Raw genomic sequence first — 25,075 nt, forward strand, 5'->3', positions numbered from 1 at the left:
TCGTACTTTCGCACTTGTCCATATAAAACAACAGATATCTGGCGTTTTTATTAGACAGCTCAAACAGAAGAGGGTGGCCAGGGGTTTACCGCTAAAACTTGTAAATTGGTACGTAAGTGTGACAGGAAAGCAATTGCGGGCATCTTTCTCTGTCACTCTCATCAATCATTAAGTACGCCTTTATTGGAGTAAAAGAGAAAGATCCCCGTAATAGGGAGTATTACTGCAATGTTTTCGCGGTAGACCCCCTGAGCATCCTCTGTTGGTATGAAGTTAATAAAAAATAAGTGGAAAATAACACCCGATTAATGTCAATAACAAGGTAGTACTAAACAATATTCGTCCTTATTTTGCATGAATCTAGTATAACTGGATTGGGCATGAGTGGTGGGGATAACTGACAGAACGGGATAGTCTTATGTATCTTTCAGTAGGAGTAGCAGCGAAAGCGCTATTATTGTTTGTCCTTGTCACAGTCTCACATCTTGTTTTATTCCCCACCGTAAATTGACCACCGTGATTGGTCGAATTCATTTGTTGCCCACCATAACAAATAAATTCGACCAATCATAGCGGCGCAATGCGCGCGCTATGATTGGTCGAATTTATATGTTTTGTCCCTCACGGAGGCACGCGTAGACCACTTCTATAGAATGCTACCTTCTATGTTATTTTGTAGAAAGGATGGTTAGAACTAACTTAACACAGGTTATTATCAGGATTACATTTTGCACAGCTTCACCAGCCGGCTTAAACTTCATCGCAAACTTCTTTAGTTTCATAAACTAGGTAAGTTTATTAGTCTCTAATTACTTATAACACGTTTATACTCGTAAATCTAGTAGTTTATAGATGTACAACGGTACTGAATTTATTGCAGCTCGATTTCGACAGCTATTAAACCACAAAAGGGTTATCAATTTCCTCGTGGTAAGACATTGTGGTTAAGTACTTAGTGTTGAAACTTCACAAACTTTTAATACTTACTTACCTGTATGTTTATTGTTCAGTTCTAATCCTAAAATGTTACAGTGATTGTGTCTTATTGCTTGTATCAAGTTATCATCAAAAGTATCTCAACAGTGTGTAAAATATTTAATCATAAGTTTGTCATATATAATTTTAACTTACCTACCTATTTTAACGAAAGAAAGTTGATGTTTACACGTTATCGAATGGTTTTAAACTCATTGTCTAAATAATTGCTTAAGTAGAGTAATAGACAGGGGCGTATTTACCCTAGGGCCATCCGGGCCATGGCCCGGGGCGCCAACCCTCAGGGGCGGCATATGCCGCCGCTAGCGGATTGCATTTTGTTTTTCTTCCTTGACTTCTGGGGCGGCGAAACGTATTGGCCCGGGGCGCCAAATCTCAAAATACGCCCCTGGTAATAGATCTAACTAAAATCTATTATGAAAAAGATTTGTATAATTTGACCATAACATGATTTAACTAAATTTTGAAATGTGGCTTATAGACTTAATCACATTAAAGATTTTAGAAGTTATAAGGTATCCAAATGTTACTTAAGAGTTGTTTATAACATATTGACATCGTAACCATAATCTTTGCCAAAATATTTCTTCTCGCCTATTGAATGATAGGTTGATAGGTATACTTACCTAGTATGTAAAAGTAAATTAAGACCCTAATTGGAATGGTTATAATGAAATTTATAAATCAAATCTTTTTTCTTTCCTTGGTAATCTTCCATAATTTCCAATTATATATAACTAAATCAACTTGATAATCAGCAATGTTAATGTTGTTTGCTCTAACTCAACTGAAAGTGAAATATTTGTCAATTATATCATCACAGGCATAAGGCAACAACAATAATATTTTCGTCACAGTGTTCATTGACGTAAGGCAGTCAGGGCTGTCACATGCAAACAATATTAAATCCATCTTTGATTTGATAATAAAGTGCTACGGAATAACTAATTATCATGTCAAGTGTATTTTATTTGCCCACATACTATTAAAGTGAAAACCAAATTGTCCTTGTCAGACCAAGGTATGATAATAAGTACAATACAACTTAAATAATGCCACCTATAAATTGCACGGAAAAATATTCTTAACTTTCCTTACAAAATACAAAAGTTGAAATGATTCATAAATATAAATAAATAAAGAAACATCTAAAGAAAACATATATAGTCCGTCAACCAAATCTTGTCAGTAGCAATGTAAAGCAAACTAAAGTAGGGCAACACTCAAAGAGCAGTATTGCGCTAAGAAAAGCAGCAATGTACATCGAACCAAAAGATTTTTTTTTCCGCTGAGCGCGCCCTGCGTACGTAAATTCAAATTGTCACTCGCGGTTTATTGAAAAGAATTAAAACATGGACGGACAATTTAAAAGCGATGTTAAAACAATGTTAATCAAAATGATGAACAAATTTGAAGATATCAAAAACAACTCCCTATCGTAGTGCTTATATTCTCTTTGTTCCCTATCTATGTATCCCTATCTATAATATGCCACTTGTTAATGTAAATTAGTGTACTGTTCTGGATGAATATGACATACCTGTGTAATTTTTTTGATTGGTATATATTGTACAATATACATATTAAAAATAAAACAACTGATATTTGGGTGTTTATTTAATTTAAAGGTAAATAACATAAGGGTCACTTTTCGACTTGGTTGCGTTGTACACGTACATAAACCGCCATAGGTAAGTATTGTCTGAAGAGATACTACCTACTACGAACGCCTTATATTGGGCAAGATTTAATCCTGCAACAAACGTGTATGGATTAGGTAGATATTGCGAAAGAACGGCGATATAATCAAGGCTCTTAATACTGTTTAAAAGGTTTACCTTTATAAATAGTCACAACTGATTGCTGAAAATATTAGACATGTGGGCCTATGGACGGTTTCCAGGACACAATTTATGGTCTTGTTGGATAGATTTAGACATACGTTTTAATTTTATTTATGCCTTTTAACCCTAAAACAAAAAAACGGAACATAATCTTAAAAGTTCGAAAGAGTTCTTCCAGTACTTGTCATAGGTAACCTCAATTTTTAGTAATGTTTACCATCAACGAGCATGATTGTACATTGTAGGCCCCTTAGCTATGCTTATTCTTATTTAATGTATTGGTATTTAATGGTGACAGCAGAAATATCTCTTGAAACAGAAACGATTCAGAATGAAAACCAAATGAAAACAAATAAGGTGACGGCTGTCATTCACGATTCACATTCCACAGATAAAACACAGATGACACGCGTTTTGGAATTATTTGAACACAGTGTTGCTAACCCGCGATTTTTCAAATTTGCCGCCTTTTACTACTGACAAGATTTGGTTGACGGACTTTATCTAGATGTTTACTTTAGATGTTTCAAATTTATTTCCTAAATGTTGCTTAAAGGCTCATTTCTAAATGTTGTATGTATTAGACTTATTTACAGACTTATATTACAAACAATTAAAAAAAAACATTAACAAAAAATGTTCTACAGGTCATAATTAAGTGATAATTGCCAATTAGGTTAAAGTAACTGCAGAATTTTCAGGTCTGGTATTGTTTTTATAATTATTATTTTTAGTTAAAAAACCTAAAAATTTTGATAAAGGTGTAGCCAAGAATTTATTAAAAATAACAGATTTTGTTCAACCCTATAAATATGTAATAAACAAGTTGTTGTTATCAGGAACCCCTGCGAAAGGTCATTCCATATTAACACAGGCGATTGTTGACTCTCAGTTGATTTCCACTTCTTCTAACACACAGACATGGCAGCCAATGGAAAGTTAGGTAAGTTATATATTTGTTTTATTAGCACACACCATGTAGTTATAACTGGTCTGGGCCCTTAACCTTTTGAAACAAAACATAAAACTAATAATCCTTAAAATATTGAAATCTATCAAAGACGTAAGACCTACATTTTACACCTACTCATTAAGGACCATCAAAATCTAGTTGCATAGGCTTCATTTCATACAGTAATTTTTTTTATACCACGTCGGTGGCAAACAAGCATACAGCCCGCCTAATGGTAAGCGGTCACTGTAGTCTATGGACGCCTGCAACTTCATTTCTAATGAAATTTACAAAATCATAATATATTAAAATAAAATACATTTTATTTTAAAATACCTAACCCTGTGCTATAAAGGTGAGGATAGATTGTCTCAAAAAAATTTAGATACGAGAATGTCGAGAATTTTATTTTACTTAGGTCAATAACCTTCCTGTCAATTAATGAACACTTATTTTTTGTGCTTCAAGTCAAGAAAATGTTACTTTCCAGCGCTTCTCAGCGTCTCCGACAAAACCGGCCTAGTGCCTCTAGCAAAATGCCTGTCGGACATCGGACTTGGTCTCGTCAGTACTGGAGGCACAGCGTCCGCGCTCCGCGCCGCAGGCCTGCAGGTGCGCGACGTGGCCGATATCACTGGAGCCCCGGAGATGCTCGGTGGACGGGTCAAGTCTTTGCATCCTGCAGTACACGGTGGCATACTGGCGAGGTGAATTCTGTTTACTGGTTTACATATTAGTTTAGTTGTTTCCTGCTGGTGATTAGGATTAGTAATGTTAAACTTTAAATAAATGTCATATCCTAAGAAAAAGTGACCAAGGCCTCCAGCAGAGATGCGAAAAATACTTTATAAAAAGTATTTAAATACAAAATACAAATACTTCCTTGATAATACTATTTCAAATGCAAAATACAAAATAGTTTTTGAATTTGTATTTAAATACAAAATACGAAATAGGTATTTTCAAAATACTTTTTTAAAATACAAATACTTTTCAATAAAAGGTATTCTGAGTAGTGAATACCTAGTCTGAATTAAGAAGTATTACTCGGAATTTCCGAGTTGAAAAGACTCTCTTTATTCTTTGAAGTCAATCCCATATCTAAAGTGCAAATTTCTAGTTGCTCATATTAACCGGTAGGATGTAGGTATGAATGATGTTTTATATCGGCCAACTTTTAAAAGCATTACTTTGTAATGTTTCACAGCTAGTATAATGCCTCTCGTTAGTGTGATGAAAACGTCTCGATTGTGTTTCACCAGGGCAGAAAAGTTTGTTCTCCTCTCGTGCCTTGAAACCCTCCCAACACTCAAGATTACACTTTATGTGCGACGTTACTAAACAGATTCAACAGTTCCATGTTAAAAGAATGAGAGAGTTGCCAGGATTGTAACATCAGAAGAGATTGTAACTTCTACCTACATTACCTACCTACTATAAAGTATTTTGTATTTTGAAAATAGAAAATAGGTCCCAAAACTATTTCAAATAAAATACAAAATAGTTTTCTTCAAAAGGTATTTAAATACAAAATACAAAATAGGTATTTTGCATTTTGTATTTGCATTTTAAATACAAGTATTTCAAATAAGTCACATCTCTGGGCCCTCCAGTGCCCCAGGCTGGAATCGAACCAGCGTCCTCTGCTATCGCGGCAGGTGCCTGTTCAGGTGTGTGTTGTGTTGCAGGTGACTTGGTGCGGCAAGCTTATAATTTATATAGTAGTGTGTCTACTTGAAATAAAAACAAATTAAAATATTTTCTGAAAATAATTTAATTTGTTCTACATTACATTAGTAATGTTATTGGTGCTATTTTGCTGTTCCTAAAGCGAGTAAGATTTATAGCATAAATTTTTGAGCAATTAGAAAAAAAACAAGGAAATATTGGATAAGTACATTTTTTATCGTGTGTTCCAAGAAAGACGATTTTTGTATAAGTATTTAACTAAAAACGTAACTTTAATTTGCTTACAATAGAGAATTTAACAGATTGCCTACTTAAACATGTGAGTTATCTATGAAAAGGGACCTTATTGTCGATGGCGCTTAAGCCATTATTAACGATGCTCCGATATAAATACAATGCCGCGCGACGCTGTGCCGCGTAAGCGACATTGACAATAAGATCCCTTTTCATAGATGCCCCATATGTCTGCTTAAAACCAGTTGGTCATACCAAAATGTCTTCCCCAGGCTAACTGACTCCGACCAGGCTGACATGAAACGCCAGAAGTTCGACATGATAAGCGTAGTTGTGTGCAACCTGTACCCCTTCGTCGACACCGTGGCCAAGCCCGACGTGACCATCGCCGACGCTGTGGAAAACATCGATATAGGTGGTGTGACGCTCCTTCGGGCCGCGGCGAAGAATCACGACCGTGTCACGATCTTATGTGATCCTAGTGATTATGTTAGTGTTATTGAGGAAATGAAGCAGAAGAAACAGACTTCTTTGGAAACTAGGTTAGTACACTAAAAGTAAAGATTTGACTCTTTACTATTTGGGGCATTATCAATGAAAAGGGACCTTATTGTCGAAGGCGCTTACGCCGCACAGCGTCGCCCGGCATTGTATTTACATCGGAGCATCGTTAATAATGGCGTAAGCGCCATCGACAATAAGGTCCCTTTTAATAGATAACGTCACATTTAAACTCTTTAGGTAGAGTGAAGTGGCTATAAACATGGATATCTGTGGTGTGATCCTCCAGGCCGCGGTAAAGAACCACGACCGTGTCACGATCTTATGTGATCCTAGTGATTATGTTAGTGTTATTTAGGAGATGAAGCAGAAGAAACAGACTTCTTTGGAAACTAGGTTAGTACAGTCAAAGTAAAGATAACTCTTTAGACTCTTTGGGTAGAGTGAAGTGGCTATAAACATGGATATCTGTGGTATGACCCTTCAGGCCGCGGCAAAGAACCACGACCGTGTCCCGATGTGATCTTAGTAACTATGTTAGTGTTATTAAGGAGTTGAAAGAAGAAACAGACTTCCTTGGAAACTAGGTTAGTACAGTAACTGTAAAGATAATAGTACTGTTATCATGAATAAACATAAATAGCAAAGTTACTAAGTGTCAGTGTTGGCCGAACGTTAATCCCAATTACCATTAAAAATTAACCATTGAAAAGGTTAATTCGAATTAACCATTAACCATTGAAGGAAAATTAATTGTCAATTCGCATTAACATCAATTTGCATTAATATTAATTTATTTCGAACCATTAAAAATTAAAAAGAATTAATGGTTAATGCTTCACAAACCATTAAAAATTAAATCAATTTTTAATGACAATTAAAAATATTATTGATAATTATCAATTAACAAAAATATATCGTAATTTTATAAAGGCGCCCGTAATTTTTATCTAGCTAGTGGACCTCAGGTTTGGTGCAACATAGAAACACGCCGTTTGGTCATCCGACTCGTCTTGATGAGCACTTGGGAGACCAGTACCCAAGATAGAGCTGATGCTGAACCCTGGTTGTACCTAGTGGAATTCAGGTTTGGTGCAACATACACATACGCCGTTTAGGCTATTCGACTCGTCACAATGAGCACTTGGGAGAGCAGTACCCAAGATGGAGCTGATGCTGAACCTTGGCTGTACCTAGTGGAACTCAGGTTTGGTGCAACATAGACAAACGCCGTTTTGGTCATCCGACTCGTCTTGGTGAGCACTTGGGAGAGCAGTACCCAAGATAGAGCTCATGCTAAACCCTGGCAGTACCTAATGGAACTCAGGTTTGGTGCAACATAGACAAACGCCGTTTTGGTCATCCGACTCGTCTTGATGAGCACTTGGAGAGCAGTACCCAAGGTAGAGCTGATGCTGAACCCTGGCAGTACCTAATGGAACTCAGGTTTGGTGCAACATAGACAAACGCCGTTTTGGTCATCCGACTCGTCTTGGTGAGCACTTAGGAGAGCAGTACCCAAGATAGAGCTGATGCTGAACCCTGGCTGTACCTAGTGGAACTCAGGTTTGGTGCAACATAGACACACGCCGTTTAGGCTATTCGACTCGTCACAATGAGCACTTGGGAGAGCAGTACCCAAGAGGGAGCTGATGCTGAACCTTGGCTGTACCTAGTGGAACTCAGGTTTGGTGCAACATAGACAAACGCCGTTTTGGTCATCCGACTCGTCTTAGTGAGCACTTGGGAGAGCAGTACCCAAGATAGAGCTGATGCTGAACCCTGGCAGTACCTAATGGAACTCAGGTTTGGTGCAACATAGACAAACGCCGTTTTGGTCATCCGACTCGTCTTGATGAGAACTTGGAGAGCAGTACCTAAGATAGAGCTAATGCTGAACCCTGGCAGTACCTAGTGGAACTCAGGTTTGGTGCAACATAGACACACGCCGTTTTGGTCATCCGACTCGTTTTGATGAGCACTTGGGAGAGCAGTACCCATGTTAGAGCTGATGCTGAACCCTGGCTGTACTTAGTGGAACTCAGGTTTGGTGCAACATAGACACACGCCGTTTTGGTCATCCGACTCGTCTTGATGAGCACTTGGGAGAGCAGTACCCAAGATAGAGCTGATGCTGAACCCTGGCTGTACCTAGTGGAACTCAGGTTTGGTGCAACATAGACACCCGCCGTTTTGGTCATCCGACTTGTCTTGATGAGCACTTGGGAGACAAGTACCCAAGATAGAGCTGATGCTGAACCGTGGGTGTACCTAGTGGAATTCAGGTTTGGTGCAACATACACACACGCCGTTTTGGTCATCCGACTCGTCTTGATGAGCACTTGGGAGAGCAGTACCCAAGATAGAGCTGATGCTGGACCCTGGCAGTACCTAGTGGAACTCAGGTTTGGTGCAACATAGACAAACGCCGTTTTGGTCATCCGACTCGACTTGATGAGCACTTGGGAGAGCAGTACCCAAGATAGAGCTGATGCTGAACCCTGGCAGTACCTAATGGAACACAGGTTCGGTGCAACATAGACAAACGCCGTTTTGGTCATCCGACTCGTCTTGATGAGCACTTGGGAGACCAGTACCCAAGATAGAGCTGATGCTGAACCCTGGCTGTACCTAGTGGAACTCAGGTTTGGTGCAACATAGACACATGCCGTTTTGGTCATCCGACTCGTCTTGATGAGCACTTGGGAGAGCAGTACCCAACATAGAGCTGATGCTGAACCCTGGCTGTACTTAGTGGAACTCAGGTTTGGTGCAACATAGACAAACGCCGTTTTGGTCATCCGACTCGTCTTGATGAGCACTTGGGAGAGCAGTACCCAAGATAGAGCTAATGCTGAACCCTGGCTGTACCTAGTGGAACTCAGGTTTGGTGCAACATGGACACACGCCGTTTTGGTCATCCGACTTGTCTTGATGAGCACTTGGGAGAGCAGTACCCAAGATAGAGCTGATGCTGAACAGCTGGCTGTACCTAGTGGAACTCAGGTTTGGTGCAACATAGAAACACGTCGTTTTGGTCATCCGACTCGTCTTGATGAGCACTTGAGATACCGTACCCAAGATAGAGCTGATGCTGAACCCTGGCTATACCTAGTGGAACTCAGGTTTGGTGCAACATAGACACATGCCGTTTTAGTCATCCGACTCCTCTTGATGAGCACTTGGAAGAGCAGTACCCAAGATAGAGCTGATGCTGAACCCTGGCTGTACCTAGTGGAACTCAGGTTTGGTGCAACATAGACACACATCGTGTTGGTCATCCGACTTGTCTTGATGAGCACTTGGGAGAGCAGTACCCAAGATAGAGCTGATGCTGAACCCTGGCAGTACCTAATGGACCTCAGGTTTGGTGCAACATAGACAAACGCCGTCTTGGTCATTCGACTCGTCTTGATGAGCACTTGGGAGAGCAGTACCCAAGATAGAGCTGATGCTGAACCCTGGCTATACCTAGTGGAACTCAGGTTTGGTGCAACATAGGCTCACGCTATTTAGGTCATCCGTCACATCTTGAACCTGCAGGTACTGCCAGGGTTCAGCATCAGCTCTATCTTGGGTACTGCTCTCCCAAGTGCTCGTCAAGATGTGACGGATGACCAAAACGGCGTTTGTCGATGTTGCACCAAACCTGAGTTCCATTAGGTACTGCCAGGGTTCAGCATCAGCTCTATCTTGGGTACTGCTCTCCCAAGTGCTCATCAAGACGAGTAGGATGACCAAAACGGCGTGTTTTTATGTTGCATCAAACCTGAGTTCCACTAGGTACTGCCAGGGTCCAGCATCAGCTCTATCTTGGGTACTGCTCTCCCAAGTGCTCATCAAGACGAGTCGGATGACCAAAACGGCGTTTGTCTATGTTGCACCAGACCTGAGTTCCATTAGGTACTGCCAGGGTTTAGCATCAGCTCTATCTTGGGCACTGCTCTCCCAAGTGCTCATCAAGACGAGTCGGATGACCAAAACGGCGTTTGTCTATGTTGCACCAAACCTGAGTTCCATTAGGTACTGCCAGGGTTCAGCATCAGCTCTATCTTGGGTACTGCTCTCCCAAGTGCTCATCAAGACGAGTTGGATGACCAAAACGGCGTGTGTCTATGTTGCACCAAACCTGAGTTCCACTAGGTACTGCCAGGGTTCAGCATCAGCTCTATCTTGGGTACTGCTCTCCCAAGTGCTCATCAAGACGAGTCGGATGACCAAAACGGCGTTTATCTATGTTGCACCAAACCTGAGTTCCATTAGGTACTGCCAGGGTTCAGCATCAGCTCTATCTTGGGTACTGCTCTCCCAAGTACTCATCCAGACGAGTCGGATGACCAAACCGGCGTTTGTCTATGTTGCACCAAACCTGAGTTCCATTAGGTACTGCCAGGGTTCAGCATCAGCTCTATCTTGGGTACTGCTCTCCCAAGTGCTCATCAAGACGAGTCGGATGACCAAAACGGCGTTTATCTATGTTGCACCAAACCTGAGTTCCATTAGGTACTGCCAGGGTTCAGCATCAGCTCTATCTTGGGTACTGCTCTCCCAAGTGCTCATCAAGACGAGTAGGATGACCAAAACGGCGTGTGTCTATGTTGCATCAAACCTGAGTTCCACTAGGTACTGCCAGGGTCCAGCATCAGCTCTATCTTGGGTACTGCTCTCCCAAGTGCTCATCAAGACGAGTCGGATGACCAAAACGGCGTTTGTCTATGTTGCACCAGACCTGAGTTCCATTAGGTACTGCCAGGGTTTAGCATCAGCTCTATCTTGGGCACTGCTCTCCCAAGTGCTCATCAAGACGAGTCGGATGACCAAAACGGCGTTTGTCTATGTTGCACCAAACCTGAGTTCCATTAGGTACTGCCAGGGTTCAGCATCAGCTCTATCTTGGGTACTGCTCTCCCAAGTGCTCATCAAGACGAGTCGGATGACCAAAACGGCGTGTGTCTATGTTGCACCAAACCTGAGTTCCACTAGGTACTGCCAGGGTTCAGCATCAGCTCTATCTTGGGTACTGCTCTCCCAAGTGCTCATCAAGACGAGTCGGATGACCAAAACGGCGTTTATCTATGTTGCACCAAACCTGAGTTCCATTAGGTACTGCCAGGGTTCAGCATCAGCTCTATCTTGGGTACTGCTCTCCCAAGTACTCATCAAGACGAGTCGGATGACCAAACCGGCGTTTGTCTATGTTGCACCAAACCTGAGTTCTATTAGGTACTGCCAGGGTTCAGCATCAGCTCTATCTTGGGTACTGCTCTCCCAAGTGCTCATCAAGACGAGTCGGATGACTAAAACGGCGTTTATCTATGTTGCACCAAACCCGAGTTCCATTAGGTACTGCCAGGGTTCAGCATCAGCTCTATCTTGGGTACTGCTCTCCCAAGTACTTATCAAGACGAGTCGGATGACCAAACCGGCGTTTGTCTATGTTGCACCAAACCTGAGTTCCATTAGGTACTGCCAGGGTTCAGCATCAGCTCTATCTTGGGTACTGCTCTCCCAAGTGCTCATCAAGACGAGTCGGATGACCAAAACGGCGTTTGTCTATGTTGCACCAAACCTGAGTTCCATTAGGTACTGCCAGGGTTCAGCATCAGCTCTATCTTGGGTACTGCTCTCCCAAGTGCTCATCAAGACGAGTCGGATGACCAAACCGGCGTTTGTCTATGTTGCACCAAACCTGAGTTCCATTAGGTACTGCCAGGGTTCAGCATCAGCTCTATCTTGGGTACTGCTCTCCCAAGTGCTCATCAAGACGAATCGGATGACCAAAACGGCGTTTGTCTATGTTGCACCAAACCTGAGTTCCATTAGGTACTGCTAGGGTTCAGCATCAGCTCTATCTTGGGTACTGCTCTCCCAAGTGCTCATCAAGACGAGTCGGATGACCAAAACGGCGTTTGTCTATGTTGCACCAAACCTGAGTTCCATTAGGTACTGCCAGGGTTCAGCATCAGCTCTATCTTGGGTACTGCTCTCCCAAGTGCTCATCAAGACGAGTCGGATGACTAAAACGGCGTTTGTCTATGTTGCACCAAACCTGAGTTCCATTAGGTACAGCCAGGGTTCAGCATCAGCTCTATCTTGGGTACTGCTCTCCTAAGCGCTCATCAAGACGAGTCGGATGACCAAAACGGCGTGTGTCTATGTTGCACCAAACCTGAGTTCCAGTAGGTACCTACTGCCAGGTTTCAGGGTCATTTTGTTGTCTCATTTTAAAATATCACGACCTGATAATTCACTGAATGTATTCATATGCTTATTTTCAATTTTAATACCTAGCTCCAAGTTTCTAAGCAATAGTAACATTAATTATTAGTTTATGAAAAAATTGATTTAATTGCATTAAACGTTAATTTAGATTGACAATCAATGTAATTAAACGTCTCAAAATTCAATTCTAATTAACTTAATTTAAATTGATGCGTAATGCAATTGACTAATTGCGGATTTAATGGGTAATGGAAATGATTAATTGTTAATTAGAATTACACATTACGGCCAACACTGCTAAGTGTCAATCAATATCTTATATTGTGATAACCTATCGGCTGCTCTTTAATTATAATTGAGCCTGTGTAAATCTGGCTCAAGGAGCTTAAATTCTAGTAATATAAAGTTATGTTCAGGATATACTTTGGTGATTGCTTTATGCATTTGATTTTATACCTTATCATGATCATCATAAAGTTTATATTCTAGATATATTACAAGCGGCATGATTTAAACATCGACTTTATTCACTACCAGTTAAGGTTAAAAATCTCATGTATTTTAACCCTTTTGTTACTTATCAATTTCATTGCGAATAAAGCTAAATTCTAAGACATACTCGTATTCTATAGAAAGGCCCCGTTTCCAGGCAAAAGTTGGCCCTGAAAGCTTTCACCCACACGGCAGAGTACGACACGGCGATCTCCGACTATTTCCGCAAGCAATACTCCGCAGGGAAGGCTCAGATGACCTTACGTTATGGTAAGTGTTAAAATACCCAATATTTGGCCGATTAGCTCAACTTAATGTAACATTTGGAGAAATATGTAAGAAAACTTCAAGAAATATCCCAAGATTATGATGGTTTGTTTTTTAAGTAATATGCACATACTCGTAAGCCTGCGCCACGCTTTCTTATCTTTATCAACAGTTTTGACATAGCTCCAATTAAGTCTAAAGTCTATTTTTTTATTCGGTAGACTAAAATGACATTTCATAGTATGAAATGACATTTTATGTTCATACTATGAAATGTCATTTCAGGCTACCGAATAAAAAAATAGACTTTAACGTCTCTACCACACCTCAAATAACAGCTGTAACAGCCATTTGAATTTAGAATTTATTGTGTGAGAATACGGTTAACAATCGAATGAATTTAACCACATCTTTAGTGAAGGTAGAGAGAGGGCAGTAGAGAGTACTCTCTCCAGGCGAGTGTTATGCCTGGGGACCGAAGTCTACTGAGAGGTAGTCAGAAGGAGTAAGTATATATATACAGTAAGTGACATTTGAAACTCCGTAAGTGGGATGTAAGTTTCTACCAAATTAGATTTTAACTCCCTAACGCCATCTGTTAGAATCATGTGGCAAGTCGTCGACAGTGACAGCTGGAGGAGACCATGACCCAGAACAAATAAATGCCCTTACCGGGTCGAACCCGGGACATACTAAAAATTAAAATGCAATTACAGGCATGAACCCGCACCAGAAGCCAGCCCAAGTGTTCACAACCCGCGACCGCCTGCCGCTGACCACCGTCAACGGTTCCCCCGGGTTCATCAACCTGTGTGACGCGCTGAACGCGTGGCAACTAGTCCGGGAACTGAAGCAAGCGCTCGGGGTCCCGGCCGCCACTAGCTTCAAGCATGTGTCGCCCGCTGGCGCCGCTATTGGGTTACCTCTTACGGAGCAGGAGGTTAGAATAGATATTTGTTAGTAAATAAGTGACATAAGGGTGGTTGGTGGGTAAGTTTCCTACTCCTGACAACTGCGAACGGTTCCCCTGGCTTCATCAACCTGTGCGACGCGCTCAAGCGTGGCAACTAGTCCGGGAACTGAAGCAAGCGCTCGGGGTCCCGGCCGCCACTAGCTTCAAGCATGTGTCGCCCGCTGGCGCCGCTATTGGATTACCTCTTACGGAGCAGGAGGTTAGAATAGATATTTGTTAGTAAATAAGTGACATAAGGGTGGTTGGTGGGTAAGTTTCCTACTCCTGACAACTGCGAACGGTTCCCCTGGCTTCATCAACCTGTGCGACGCGCTCAAGCGTGGCAACTAGTCCGGGAACTGAAGCAAGCGCTCGGGGTCCCGGCCGCCACTAGCTTCAAGCATGTGTCGCCCGCTGGCGCCGCTATTGGATTACCTCTTACGGAGCAGGAGGTTAGAATAGATATCTGTTAGTAAATAAGTGACATAAGGGTGGTTGGTGGGTAAGTTTCCTACTCCTGACAACTGCGAACGGTTCCCCTGGCTTCATCAACCTGTGCGACGCGCTGAACGCGTGGCAACTAGTCCGGGAACTGAAGCGAGCGCTCGGGGTCCCGGCCGCCACTAGCTTCAAGCATGTGTCGCCCGCTGGCGCCGCTATTGGGTTACCTCTTACGGAGCAGGAGGTTAGAATAGATATTTGTTAGTAAATAAGTGACATAAGGGTAGTTGGTGATAGACAAGTTTTTATATGGGGCATTATCTATGAAAAGGGACCTTATTCTCGATGGCGCTTACGCTCAGCGTCGCGCGGCATTGTATTTATATCGGAGCATCGTTAACAAAGGCGTAAGCGCCATCGACAATAAGGTCGCTTTTCATGGATAACGTCACATATTACGCCAGCCGTTAACCACTACGCTCTGCATTATATAATCTGTGGTATTGCTAATTCATTGATACTAATTTTAGTGGTATAGCATATTCATATTACATTACAATAAGCTACGTAAGCCACGTGAGAGCCAAGAAACGTTGCTTCCACTAGCCAGTACCAAATCCAGTCGTCATGCATGCCCAAAATTGGCCAGGACAAGACGATGCACTGTCGAACGACGCCATACTTGTGGTTGGTTATTTGGGAATTTTTAGTTTTTAGGGTTCCGTAGCCAAATGGCAAAAAACGGAACCCTTATAGATTCGTCATGTCTGTCTGTCTGTCTGTCTGTCTGTCTGTCCGTCTGTCTGTCCGTCCGTATGTCACAGCCACTTTTCTCCGAAACTATAAGAACTATACTGTTGAAACTTGGTAAGTAGATGTATTCTGTGAACCGCATTAAGATTTTCACACAAAAATAGAAAAAAAAACAATAAATTTTTGGGGTTCCCCATACTTCGAACTGAAACTCAAAAAAATTTTTTTCATCAAACCCATACGTGTGGGGTATCTATGGATAGGTCTTCAAAAATGATATTGAGGTTTCTAATATCATTTTTTTTTGCGCGAGAGACACTTCCAAAGTGGTAAAATGTGTGTCCCCCCCCCCCTGTAACTTCTAAAATAAGAGAATGATAAAACTAAAAAAAAATATGATGATGATGATACATATATGATGTACATTACCATGTAAACTTCCACCGAAAATTGGTTTGAACGAGATCTAGTAAGTAGTTTTTTTTTAATACGTCATAAATCGCCTAAATACGGAACCCTTCATGGGCGAGTCCGACTCGCACTTGGCCGCTTTTTTTATTATAATTTTTTATGGTGTTGACAAAAAATACGAAAAATTTGAGGGGTATAGTATTAGTATAGCGTCGTTCCACAGTGCATTTTTAGTATGTATACCATAGCATTCCATAGTCAATAAATCATATTGAAATTGTTCCAGGCCGCAGTATGCATGGTATCCGACCTGCTCCCGTCCCTCACGCCGCTGGCCTGCGCGTACGCGCGCGCGCGCGGCGCCGACCGCATGAGCTCGTTCGGAGACTTCGTGGCCCTGTCCGACCACTGCGACGACGTCACCGCCAGGATCATCTCCAGGGAGGTCTCCGATGGAATCATCGCCCCAAGCTACAGCAAGGCAGCGATGGATCTGTTGAAGAAGAAAAAAGGTGGAAGCTATTGCGTTCTGCAGGTGAGATGAAACTTCAAAAACCGGCCAAGTGCGAGTCGGACTCGCGCACGGAGGGTTCCGCACCATCAACAAAAAATAGAGCAAAACAAGCAAAAAAGCGGTCACCCATCCAAGTACTGACCCCGCCCGACGTTGCTCAACTTCGGTCAAAAATCACGTTTGTTGTATGGGAGCCCCACTGAAATCTTTATTTTATTCTGTTTTTAGTATTTGTTGTTATAGCGGCAACAGAAATACATCATCTGTGAAAATTTCAACTGTCTAGCTATCACGGTTCGTGAGATACAGCCTGGTGACAGACGGACGGATGGACGGACGCACAGCGAAGTCTTAGTAATAGGGTCCCGTTTTTTACCCTTTGGGTACGGAAGGGTAGACCGGATTTGTTGCTTTTCAAGGGGTTTAACCTAGGTTGGTTTCTCTCATCTCTTCTCATCGCATCTTGGACAGAAATTGAATCAATCGGCATCAAGAAAATTTAGAACTTTGTTAGCTGACTGTATCTTTTTCCCAGAATCTGTTAATGGGGTTGGCCGGTCGAAGTATTTAGCAGATGTCGCGGATAGCTTTACCCTGTCAATCCCTAGAATTGTGTCAAATTTTAGTTTTTTTATAGCCCTTTAAGCCAAATCTCATAGAAAAAGGAGCAAGCTATGATGGCGCCATCTATGAAAACCTTTGACAGTTGCCAACCCCATTCCAATCGTCGTTAATTCCAAGCTAGAGAAGGTCTAAAGGCACGCACAGTATCAAGTTGCTCATTTAAAAAATACACCCATTATAATCTGTTTTTCTACCACATGCTATACACTAATTTTACATATCAACATTGCAGATAGACCCCGCCTACGACCCAGCCCTCCTAGAACATAAGACCATCTTCGGTCTAACCCTAGAACAGAAGAGGAACGACGCTGTAATCACCCCGGACTTGTTCAAGAACGTCGTGACCGACAAGAAGGCGCTGCCTGAGAACGCTGTTAGAGACCTCATCGTGGCTACGATCGCGCTCAAATATACGCAGAGCAACTCTGTGTGCTTTGCTAGGGATGGCCAGGTTAGTAATAGCACAGAAGACCATCTTCGGTCTAACCCTAGAACAGAAGAGGAACGACGCTGTAATCACCCCGGACTTGTTCAAGAACGTCGTGACCGATATTAAGGCGCTGCCTGAGAACGCTGTTAGAGACCTCATCGTGGCTACGATCGCGCTCAAATATACGCAGAGCAACTCTGTGTGCTTTGCTAGGGATGGCCAGGTTAGTAATAGCACAGAAGACCATCTTTGGTCTAACCCTAGAACAGAAGAGGAACGACGCTGTAATCACCCCGGACTTGTTCAAGAACGTCGTGACCGATATTAAGGCGCTGCCTGAGAACGCTGTTAGAGACCTCATCGTGGCTACGATCGCGCTCAAATATACGCAGAGCAATTCTGTGTGCTTCGCTAGGGATGGCCAGGTTAGTACAACCTATGGAAGAAGTATTAAGGTATAGCGAGACGTGAGACGTATATTTTTGGGTGTTTTACTGGGAAAGTTTGCACACCTTAAAGAAGGTCATATTAAGTCTAAGAACTTACTTATAAAATACATGAAACAATTCACGTGCGGCACTATTATTGTAATGTTGTTTTTGACAAACAGTGAAAGATTTGTATGATGCCATTAGGGCCACTTGTACCATTTACTAACCCGGGGTTAACCGGTTAAACCTGGAGTTACCATGGTTACCAGTACAATTTGACTCTGGGTAAACGGTTTAACCGGTTAACCCCGGGTTAGTGGGTTGGTGCAAGTGGCACTTAGACTTATAAAATTGTAACTTGTAGCTCGAAGGAAAAGGGCAACGATAAGGCTGCTAGAACTCACAAAAATGTTTTAAGTACATCAATGATTTTGAATGGCGCCCAATTATGGAGAAAAGACTTATATTGTATTTTGCTGGAATCTCACATACATTTTTAGGGTTCCGTACCCAAAGGGTAAAAACGGGACCCTATTACTAAGATTCCGCTGTCCGTCCGTCCGTCCGTCCGTCCGTCTGTCACCAGGCTGTATCTCACGAACCGTGATAGCTACACAGTTGAAATTTTCATAGATGATGTATTTCTGTTGCCGCTATAACAACAAATACTAAAAACAGAATAAAATAAAGATTTAAGTGGGGCTCCCATACAACAAACGTGATTTTTGACCGAAGTTAAGCAACGTCGGGCGGGGTCAGTACTTGGATGGGTGACCGTTTTTTTGCTTGTTTTGCTCTATTATTTGTTGATGGTGCGGAACCCTACGTGCGCGAGTCCGACTCGCACTTGGCCGGTTTTTATAATTACGGAGGGATTGTTCCAGGTAATCGGCATCGGAGCTGGCCAACAGTCCCGCATCCACTGCACCCGCCTAGCGGGCGGCAAGGCGGCGCTGTGGTGGTCTCGCTCGCACCCGCGCGTGCGCGCACTCAAGTTCAAGCAGGGCGTCACGCGCGCCGTGCAGTCCAACGCTATCGACAACTTCGTCAACGGGACCATTGGTTAGTACTGTAGCATATCGGCAGATGTCAACCTCACTAATTAATATCACAAGCTCAGAGCCATCGTGAACCTTACTAGTGTCAAAATAAGGTTCATTTCTATTTAATTATTTCTTTGCAATTAGTGAGTTTTGGTGGTCGCCTGACGACATGTATGCTCGGCTTCGATGGTAGTTGCATCGCTATAAGACAGTAGACTCACGCTGTTCGGGACTATTCATTATAATTAAATATCTATTAATTATCAGTATGGTTGTGTTATGTATTCGGTTTCGATGGCAGAGAGGTACCCTTGGGTGTTCGCATCAACTGCACGCAACTGATACGCAAGGAGGCTGTTCCATAACATGATCATATTGATCATTCAACATGAACGCGACAAACGGTGGCTAATGTAGTTTTAATTCGTTATACTCGGTTTTTTTTTTTTTTTTTCATTTATTTAGGTAAACAAACAGCCACTACAAGTTATATTTATTACACTAATTACCATAATATCTACCATATGTGTGGCCCACGGCGCTTACCACTAATTAGTATGAATAATGTTCATTCAGAGCTACACTAATCACCGTTAGTCTTAAGGGCTCCCGGTGTCAACAACAACATAGAATGGTTAGTTATATTTATATATTTGGTAGGTACTGGAAATACATTATAAGTAAGAAACTAGAAGAAGTACCTACTTAAATTGTAGGGTTTGTTAAAACATCAATAATACGTTTTTTATAAACACTTAAACTACAACCAAAAATATCTACGTGATTAAATTTTTTATTGTAAGTATAGACAAGTCTGCGTAGAGATTATTTCATGATTTTATCAATAGTTTTATTTGGCACGTATTTAACCGGTCAACTAATTAATCGAATTTGGGCAGTTTAAAAAAATAGAAATGGCTACTAAAATTAATAGTTTGGCAACAAAAACGGAGCCTTAAAATATATCAAAATGAGTTAACAACTAGATGACAACTAAATTTTATGATCGCTTTACAATATTAGTTGCCAATTTATTATTTTAGCCGCCAACCTATCACTTTAAGTTCCCTATAATTTTTTGGGTGGCTTGATTTTGCTGCCAGTTTTTTTAATAATATGATGCTTATATTTGAGGCTAAAATATTTTTTTTGGCGCTAAAATATTAGTGCACAGCCAAATTATATTATTATACTTGGTCAACCAGATCTTGACAGTAGAAAAAGGCGGCAAATTTGAAAAATGTAGGCGCGAAAGGATATCGTCCCATAGAAAATTTGAATTTCGCGCCTTTTTTTACTGACAAGATTTGGTTGACCAGCTATATATGCCCAATGAAAGTTCCTGTTTAATATTTTAGTTGCCCGGTTAATAATAAGCCGTTTTATTTCATGAATATCGATCAAATAGAAGATGTAGCTCGAAAAGCGGCAAAGTTAAAGTGGGACTGGGCTGGTCATGTCTGTCGCATGCCGAATGACTTGTGGGTCAAGATAGCCACGGAGTGGGTGCCCCGTGAGTCGAACCGGGGATCCGGCAGACCTCGTCGGCGATGGCGGGATAACTTAGACTTTTTGTGAGACTGGCCAGATGTAGCTCAAAACCGGGATGAATGGAAGAGGGGAGAGGCCTTTGTCCAGCAGTGGGACACAATAGGCTCACAATAATAAAATAATAAAAATAACTAGTGGCTCTGTAGACCTCGCGAGCATAGCTTATTGGGACCGTGCACGATGACAGCGCCACACAGCGGTTTGATCAATCAACAATACAAAGATTTTAATTCATTAAAAAAAATACGAAGTTTAAGTGAAAAAAAAAATACAAAAAGTTATGTCTTACTGAGGATCGAACCCAGACTTTCTGTGTGCAAACAAAAAAAGCGATTGTTTACAAAACGCGCTATGATAGTTCTTAGCTAAGCTGACGAAATTCGGCTACTCATTCTCGAGTACAAACTAAATATCTAAATACCGCCTAAACCAGCAATACAATTTTTCTGCATTTTTTGCCATTTACTATGTAAATATGTCTCAAAAAGAAAATACTCTTATGATATCGATACGACTATTTGTTTAAGCGCGAGGTATCACAACTCCTCCATTTGTGAAAATTTCCAAAAACGGTATCGACAAAAAAAAATTATTTACTCATAGAATCTGGTCACAAAATTTCACAAGAATCGGTTGAGAATTGTGACCTGTAGAGGAGAACATCCGGACATACAAAAGCAAAATGCCCGAGTCAAAACGTAGACCTTCGCTACGCTTCGGTCAATAATCGAAGACAATAATCAAGTATATTCTTTACTCCCAAGGTACAGACATGCCGTTAGCGCAATGGGAGTCCCTGTTCGACGGGCCTGCGCCTGCGCTGCTCACGGAGCAGGAGCGTAGCGAGTGGCTCACGCACCTCGACAAGGTGGCGCTCGCTTCGGACGCCTTCTTCCCGTTCCGGGACAACATCGACCGAGCTGTACAGGTCAGTTATAGCTGGTCAACCAAATCTTGTCAGTAAAAAAAGGCGCGAAATTCAAATTTTCTATGGGACGATATCCATTCGCGCCTATATATATATAATAAATAAATAAATATCAAAGGATATTTTTACACAAATTGACTAAATCCCACGGTAAGATCAAGAAGGCTTGTGTTGTGGGTACTCAGCTCAGGCAACGATATATATATATATATGTGATATATAAACACTTAAATACATAGAAAACAACCATGGCTTAGGTACGAATATCTGTGTCATCCATCACACAAATATATGTCCTTCTACCGGGATTCGAACCCGGAACCATCGGCTTCATAGGCAGGATCACTAACCACTAGGCCAGACCGGTCGTCAAACACCAACATATAGTTGGTCAAACCAAATTGTCAGTAAATAAGAACAAAAAAATTATACTCATTCTTTTCTTTTGGGTGCTAGTACTAGTGTATGACATGGATAGTATGATTCTCTCTGTCTATGTTTGATATGAGACAGTCCTTTAACAAACTATATGCGATATCCCGGCTTTTTGCTACGGCTCGGGAGTCTGAGGGCTTCCCGCAAAAAATGAAAAAATAAATACTTAAATAAATATTAGGGGACAATTTTACACCAATCGAAATTTCATTATCTGCCCCTCTGTCACTTTCATATTTGTGCAATAGAAAGGCAGATAACGACATATCAATTTCCTTTTTGCGATAAGCCCTCTGGGATCTGCTCGGAAACTATACCCAAGAATTAAGCTCTTAGAATTTCTTTTAAACGCGACCTTGGTTTTGAAAGTTTACCAATCACCAAAGCTTAAAAAAATTAGATATTTAAAGCATGAAAATAAAGCTTATTATGACAATCCAAAAGAAAGTGTTGATAAAAAAGTAACTCATTTCGGTCGATCAGATACGTTATCACATAGCTTGTGAATTATCTGTTTGATGTCTGGCTCGTGTAATTTTTTTTATCACCTGTTATTTTTAGAATTATGAAATTCAAGTACATATTGTATTCTAACAACGATCAGCCATAAAATAAAACTGCACAAGAAATTGTCAGGTACTTAAAGCTGGTCAACCAAATCTTGTCAGTAAAAAAAGCGGCCAAGTGCGAGTCGGACTCGCCCATGAAGGGTTCCGTATTTAGGCGATTTATGACGTATAAAAAAAAACTACTTACTAGATCTCGTTCAAACCAATTTTCGGTGGAAGTTTACATGGTAATGTACATCATATATTTTTTTTAGTTTTATCATTCTCTTATTTTAGAAGTTACAGGGGGGGGGACACACATTTTACCACTTTGGAAGTGTCTCTCGCGCAAACTATTCAGTTTAGAAAAAAATGATATTAGAAACCTCAATATCATTTTTGAAGACCTATCCATAGATACCCCACACGTATGGGTTTGATGAAAAAAAAATTTTGAGTTTCAGTTCGAAGTATGGGGAACCCCAAAAATTTATTGTTTTTTTTTTCTATTTTTGTGTGAAAATCTTAATGCGGTTCACAGAATACATCTACTTACCAAGTTTCAACAGTATAGTTCTTATAGTTTCGGAGAAAAGTGGCTGTGACATACGGACGGACAGACAGACGGACAGACAGACAGACATGACGAATCTATAAGGGTTCCGTTTTTTGCCATTTGGCTACGGAACCCTAAAAAGGCGCGAAATTCAAATATGAGATTTGGCTTAAAAGGGCTGGCATTCAGGGCATTAACAAAAACGAAAATTTTACAATTCTAGCGAATGACAGGGCTGCGAAATACTTCGACCGGCCAACACCCCATTAATCTAATAGTCTCAGAGCATAGACTAGGAATCCTCTAGACGGAGTTTAGAGCAATTATTTCATGAAACCGATGCTGCCAAAAATACTAGAGTGCGGGGGACGAGGTGAGCGAGTCCCGTGCCGTGATTGGTCCGTTCAAAGACACGGACGTCACACAAAGACACTTTGACTCGAAGATGGAGTAAAACTACCGTATATTTGTGGCAGAGGGGGTAGCGCTACTATGCTCAGTCTAGAGGATGTCTTGTCTGTGTCTCAGAGTAATCGATGAACATACTTTTTAGGGTTCCGTAGCCAAATGGCAAGAAACGGAACCCTTATAGATTCGTCATGTCTGTCTGTCTGTCCGTCTGTCCGTCCGTATGTCACAGCCACTTTTTTCCGAAACTATAAGAACTATACTGTTGAAACTTGGTAAGTAGATGTATTCTGTGAACCGCATTAAGATTTTCATACAAAAATAGAGAAAAACAATAAATTGTGGGGGTTCCCCATACTTAGAACTGAAACTCAAAAAAAAATTTTTTCATCAAACCCATACGTGTGGGGTATCTATGGATAGGTCTTCAAAAATGATATTGAGGTTTCTAATATCATTTTTTTCTAAACTGAATAGTTTGCGCGAGAGACACTTACAAAGTGGTAAAATGTGTGTGTCCCCCCCCCCCCCCCTGTAACTTCTAAAATAAGAGAATCATAAAACTAAAAAAAATATATGATGTACATTACCATGCAAACTTCCACCGAAAATTGGTTTGAACGAGATCTAGTAAGTAGTTTTTTTTAATACGTCATAAATCCCCTAAATACGGAACCCTTCATGGGCGAGCCCGACTCGCACTTGGCCGCTTTTTTATCTGTTAAAAAGTCATCAGTATTGTAACTGAAGTATTTGTTGTTCAACAGTGCGGCGTAGAGTACATCGGCAGCCCGGCCGGCTCCAACAATGACGCGGAGGTCATCACGGCCTGCAATGAGCACAAGATCACGCTCGCACACACCAACCTCAGACTGTTCCACCATTAACGTCTACCATAGGATAGGATTATCCTTCTTTGCCAGCCAAAAAACGACTTTGAGTTATATAATTTAGAGTTGAATTTTGATTGTCATTTCGAACGCGATTCACTCGCGACGCATTCGGATTCGAAGGCTTAAGGAATTGAGTACCACGGATGCGATGTCGAATCGGAATTGAAAACTTCAAAACTTTTGACTGGCAAATTTGAAACCCGGGAGCCAATCGGTTAAGCTCTGTTCGTCCTAGATATGTACTAAAAAGACAGTTCGATTTGCCAATTCACAACTCCGTGTTTGTACCAATTTTGTACTAGAATGACGGATAGGTTGGAGTAATTGAGGCAATCTTTCTCTAAAATATCTCGTTTAAATTAAAGCTAAAAATGTTTGCACCAAGACCAACCACCATATAAAATGAACTTATTAAACTTTTGAACGCCACACCATCGTGTCCGGCGCGTATTTGAACCTTGTCGGAATGCACTAAGGTTGATATTGGGCTGTAGCTGCGCGCGTCAGTTGACGTCTTTGGCAGTCAAAGGGTTAACTAAATTCAGAAAACTATGAACATTTCCATAGCTATAATAAAATTTGTTAAGAATATAGACGGTTTGGTGCAATCTTCGAGTTCCATTATTGTGATCATGCAATGGGAGTCAATTAAACTGCAAAGCAATCAATTAAATTAACAATATAATAGAATAATCATTCCATATTTTTATTGTTACAATTTTGTTACATAAGTAATTGTTAGCTTTTTTAAGAGAATGTATTTAGAGTGAATCTCTTTTATATAGTGTGTCAAAGGTGTGTTTGATTTCAAACATAGACAGAGAGAATCATACTATCTTTGTCTTACACTAGTACTAGCACCCAAAAGAAAAGGATGAGTATAGTTTTTTTTGTTCCTATTTACTGACAAGATTTGGTTGACCCAGTATATTTGTTAAAAGTATACATTGTGCATAG

At 41.1% G+C, this 25,075-nt stretch overlaps 1 protein-coding gene and 1 long non-coding RNA gene across 2 annotated transcripts in view; both read left to right on the forward strand.

Annotated features, from left to right (window-relative positions):
- LOC134649684 (uncharacterized) overlaps positions 1–25,075 on the forward strand; it is a 72,474-nt gene extending 47,399 nt beyond the window's left edge. The window contains exons 2-3 of the long non-coding RNA XR_010096985.1: positions 24,706–24,902; positions 25,045–25,075. This is a non-coding gene — a long non-coding RNA (uncharacterized LOC134649684). The remainder of the gene's footprint in view (positions 1–24,705; positions 24,903–25,044) is intronic.
- Positions 840–24,112, forward strand: LOC134649665 (bifunctional purine biosynthesis protein ATIC). The gene is made up of 11 exons (XM_063504504.1): positions 840–930; positions 3,680–3,783; positions 4,283–4,499; positions 5,988–6,257; positions 13,088–13,200; positions 13,914–14,137; positions 16,041–16,289; positions 17,125–17,346; positions 18,641–18,818; positions 21,115–21,278; positions 23,993–24,112. The coding sequence occupies exons 2-11, from the start codon at positions 3,762–3,764 to the stop codon at positions 24,110–24,112; spliced, it is 1,779 nt and encodes a 592-aa protein (XP_063360574.1). The 5' UTR covers positions 840–930; positions 3,680–3,761.

This window comes from Cydia amplana, chromosome 7, assembly GCF_948474715.1.
Source record: "Cydia amplana chromosome 7, ilCydAmpl1.1, whole genome shotgun sequence".
NCBI lineage: Eukaryota > Metazoa > Arthropoda > Insecta > Lepidoptera > Tortricidae > Cydia > Cydia amplana.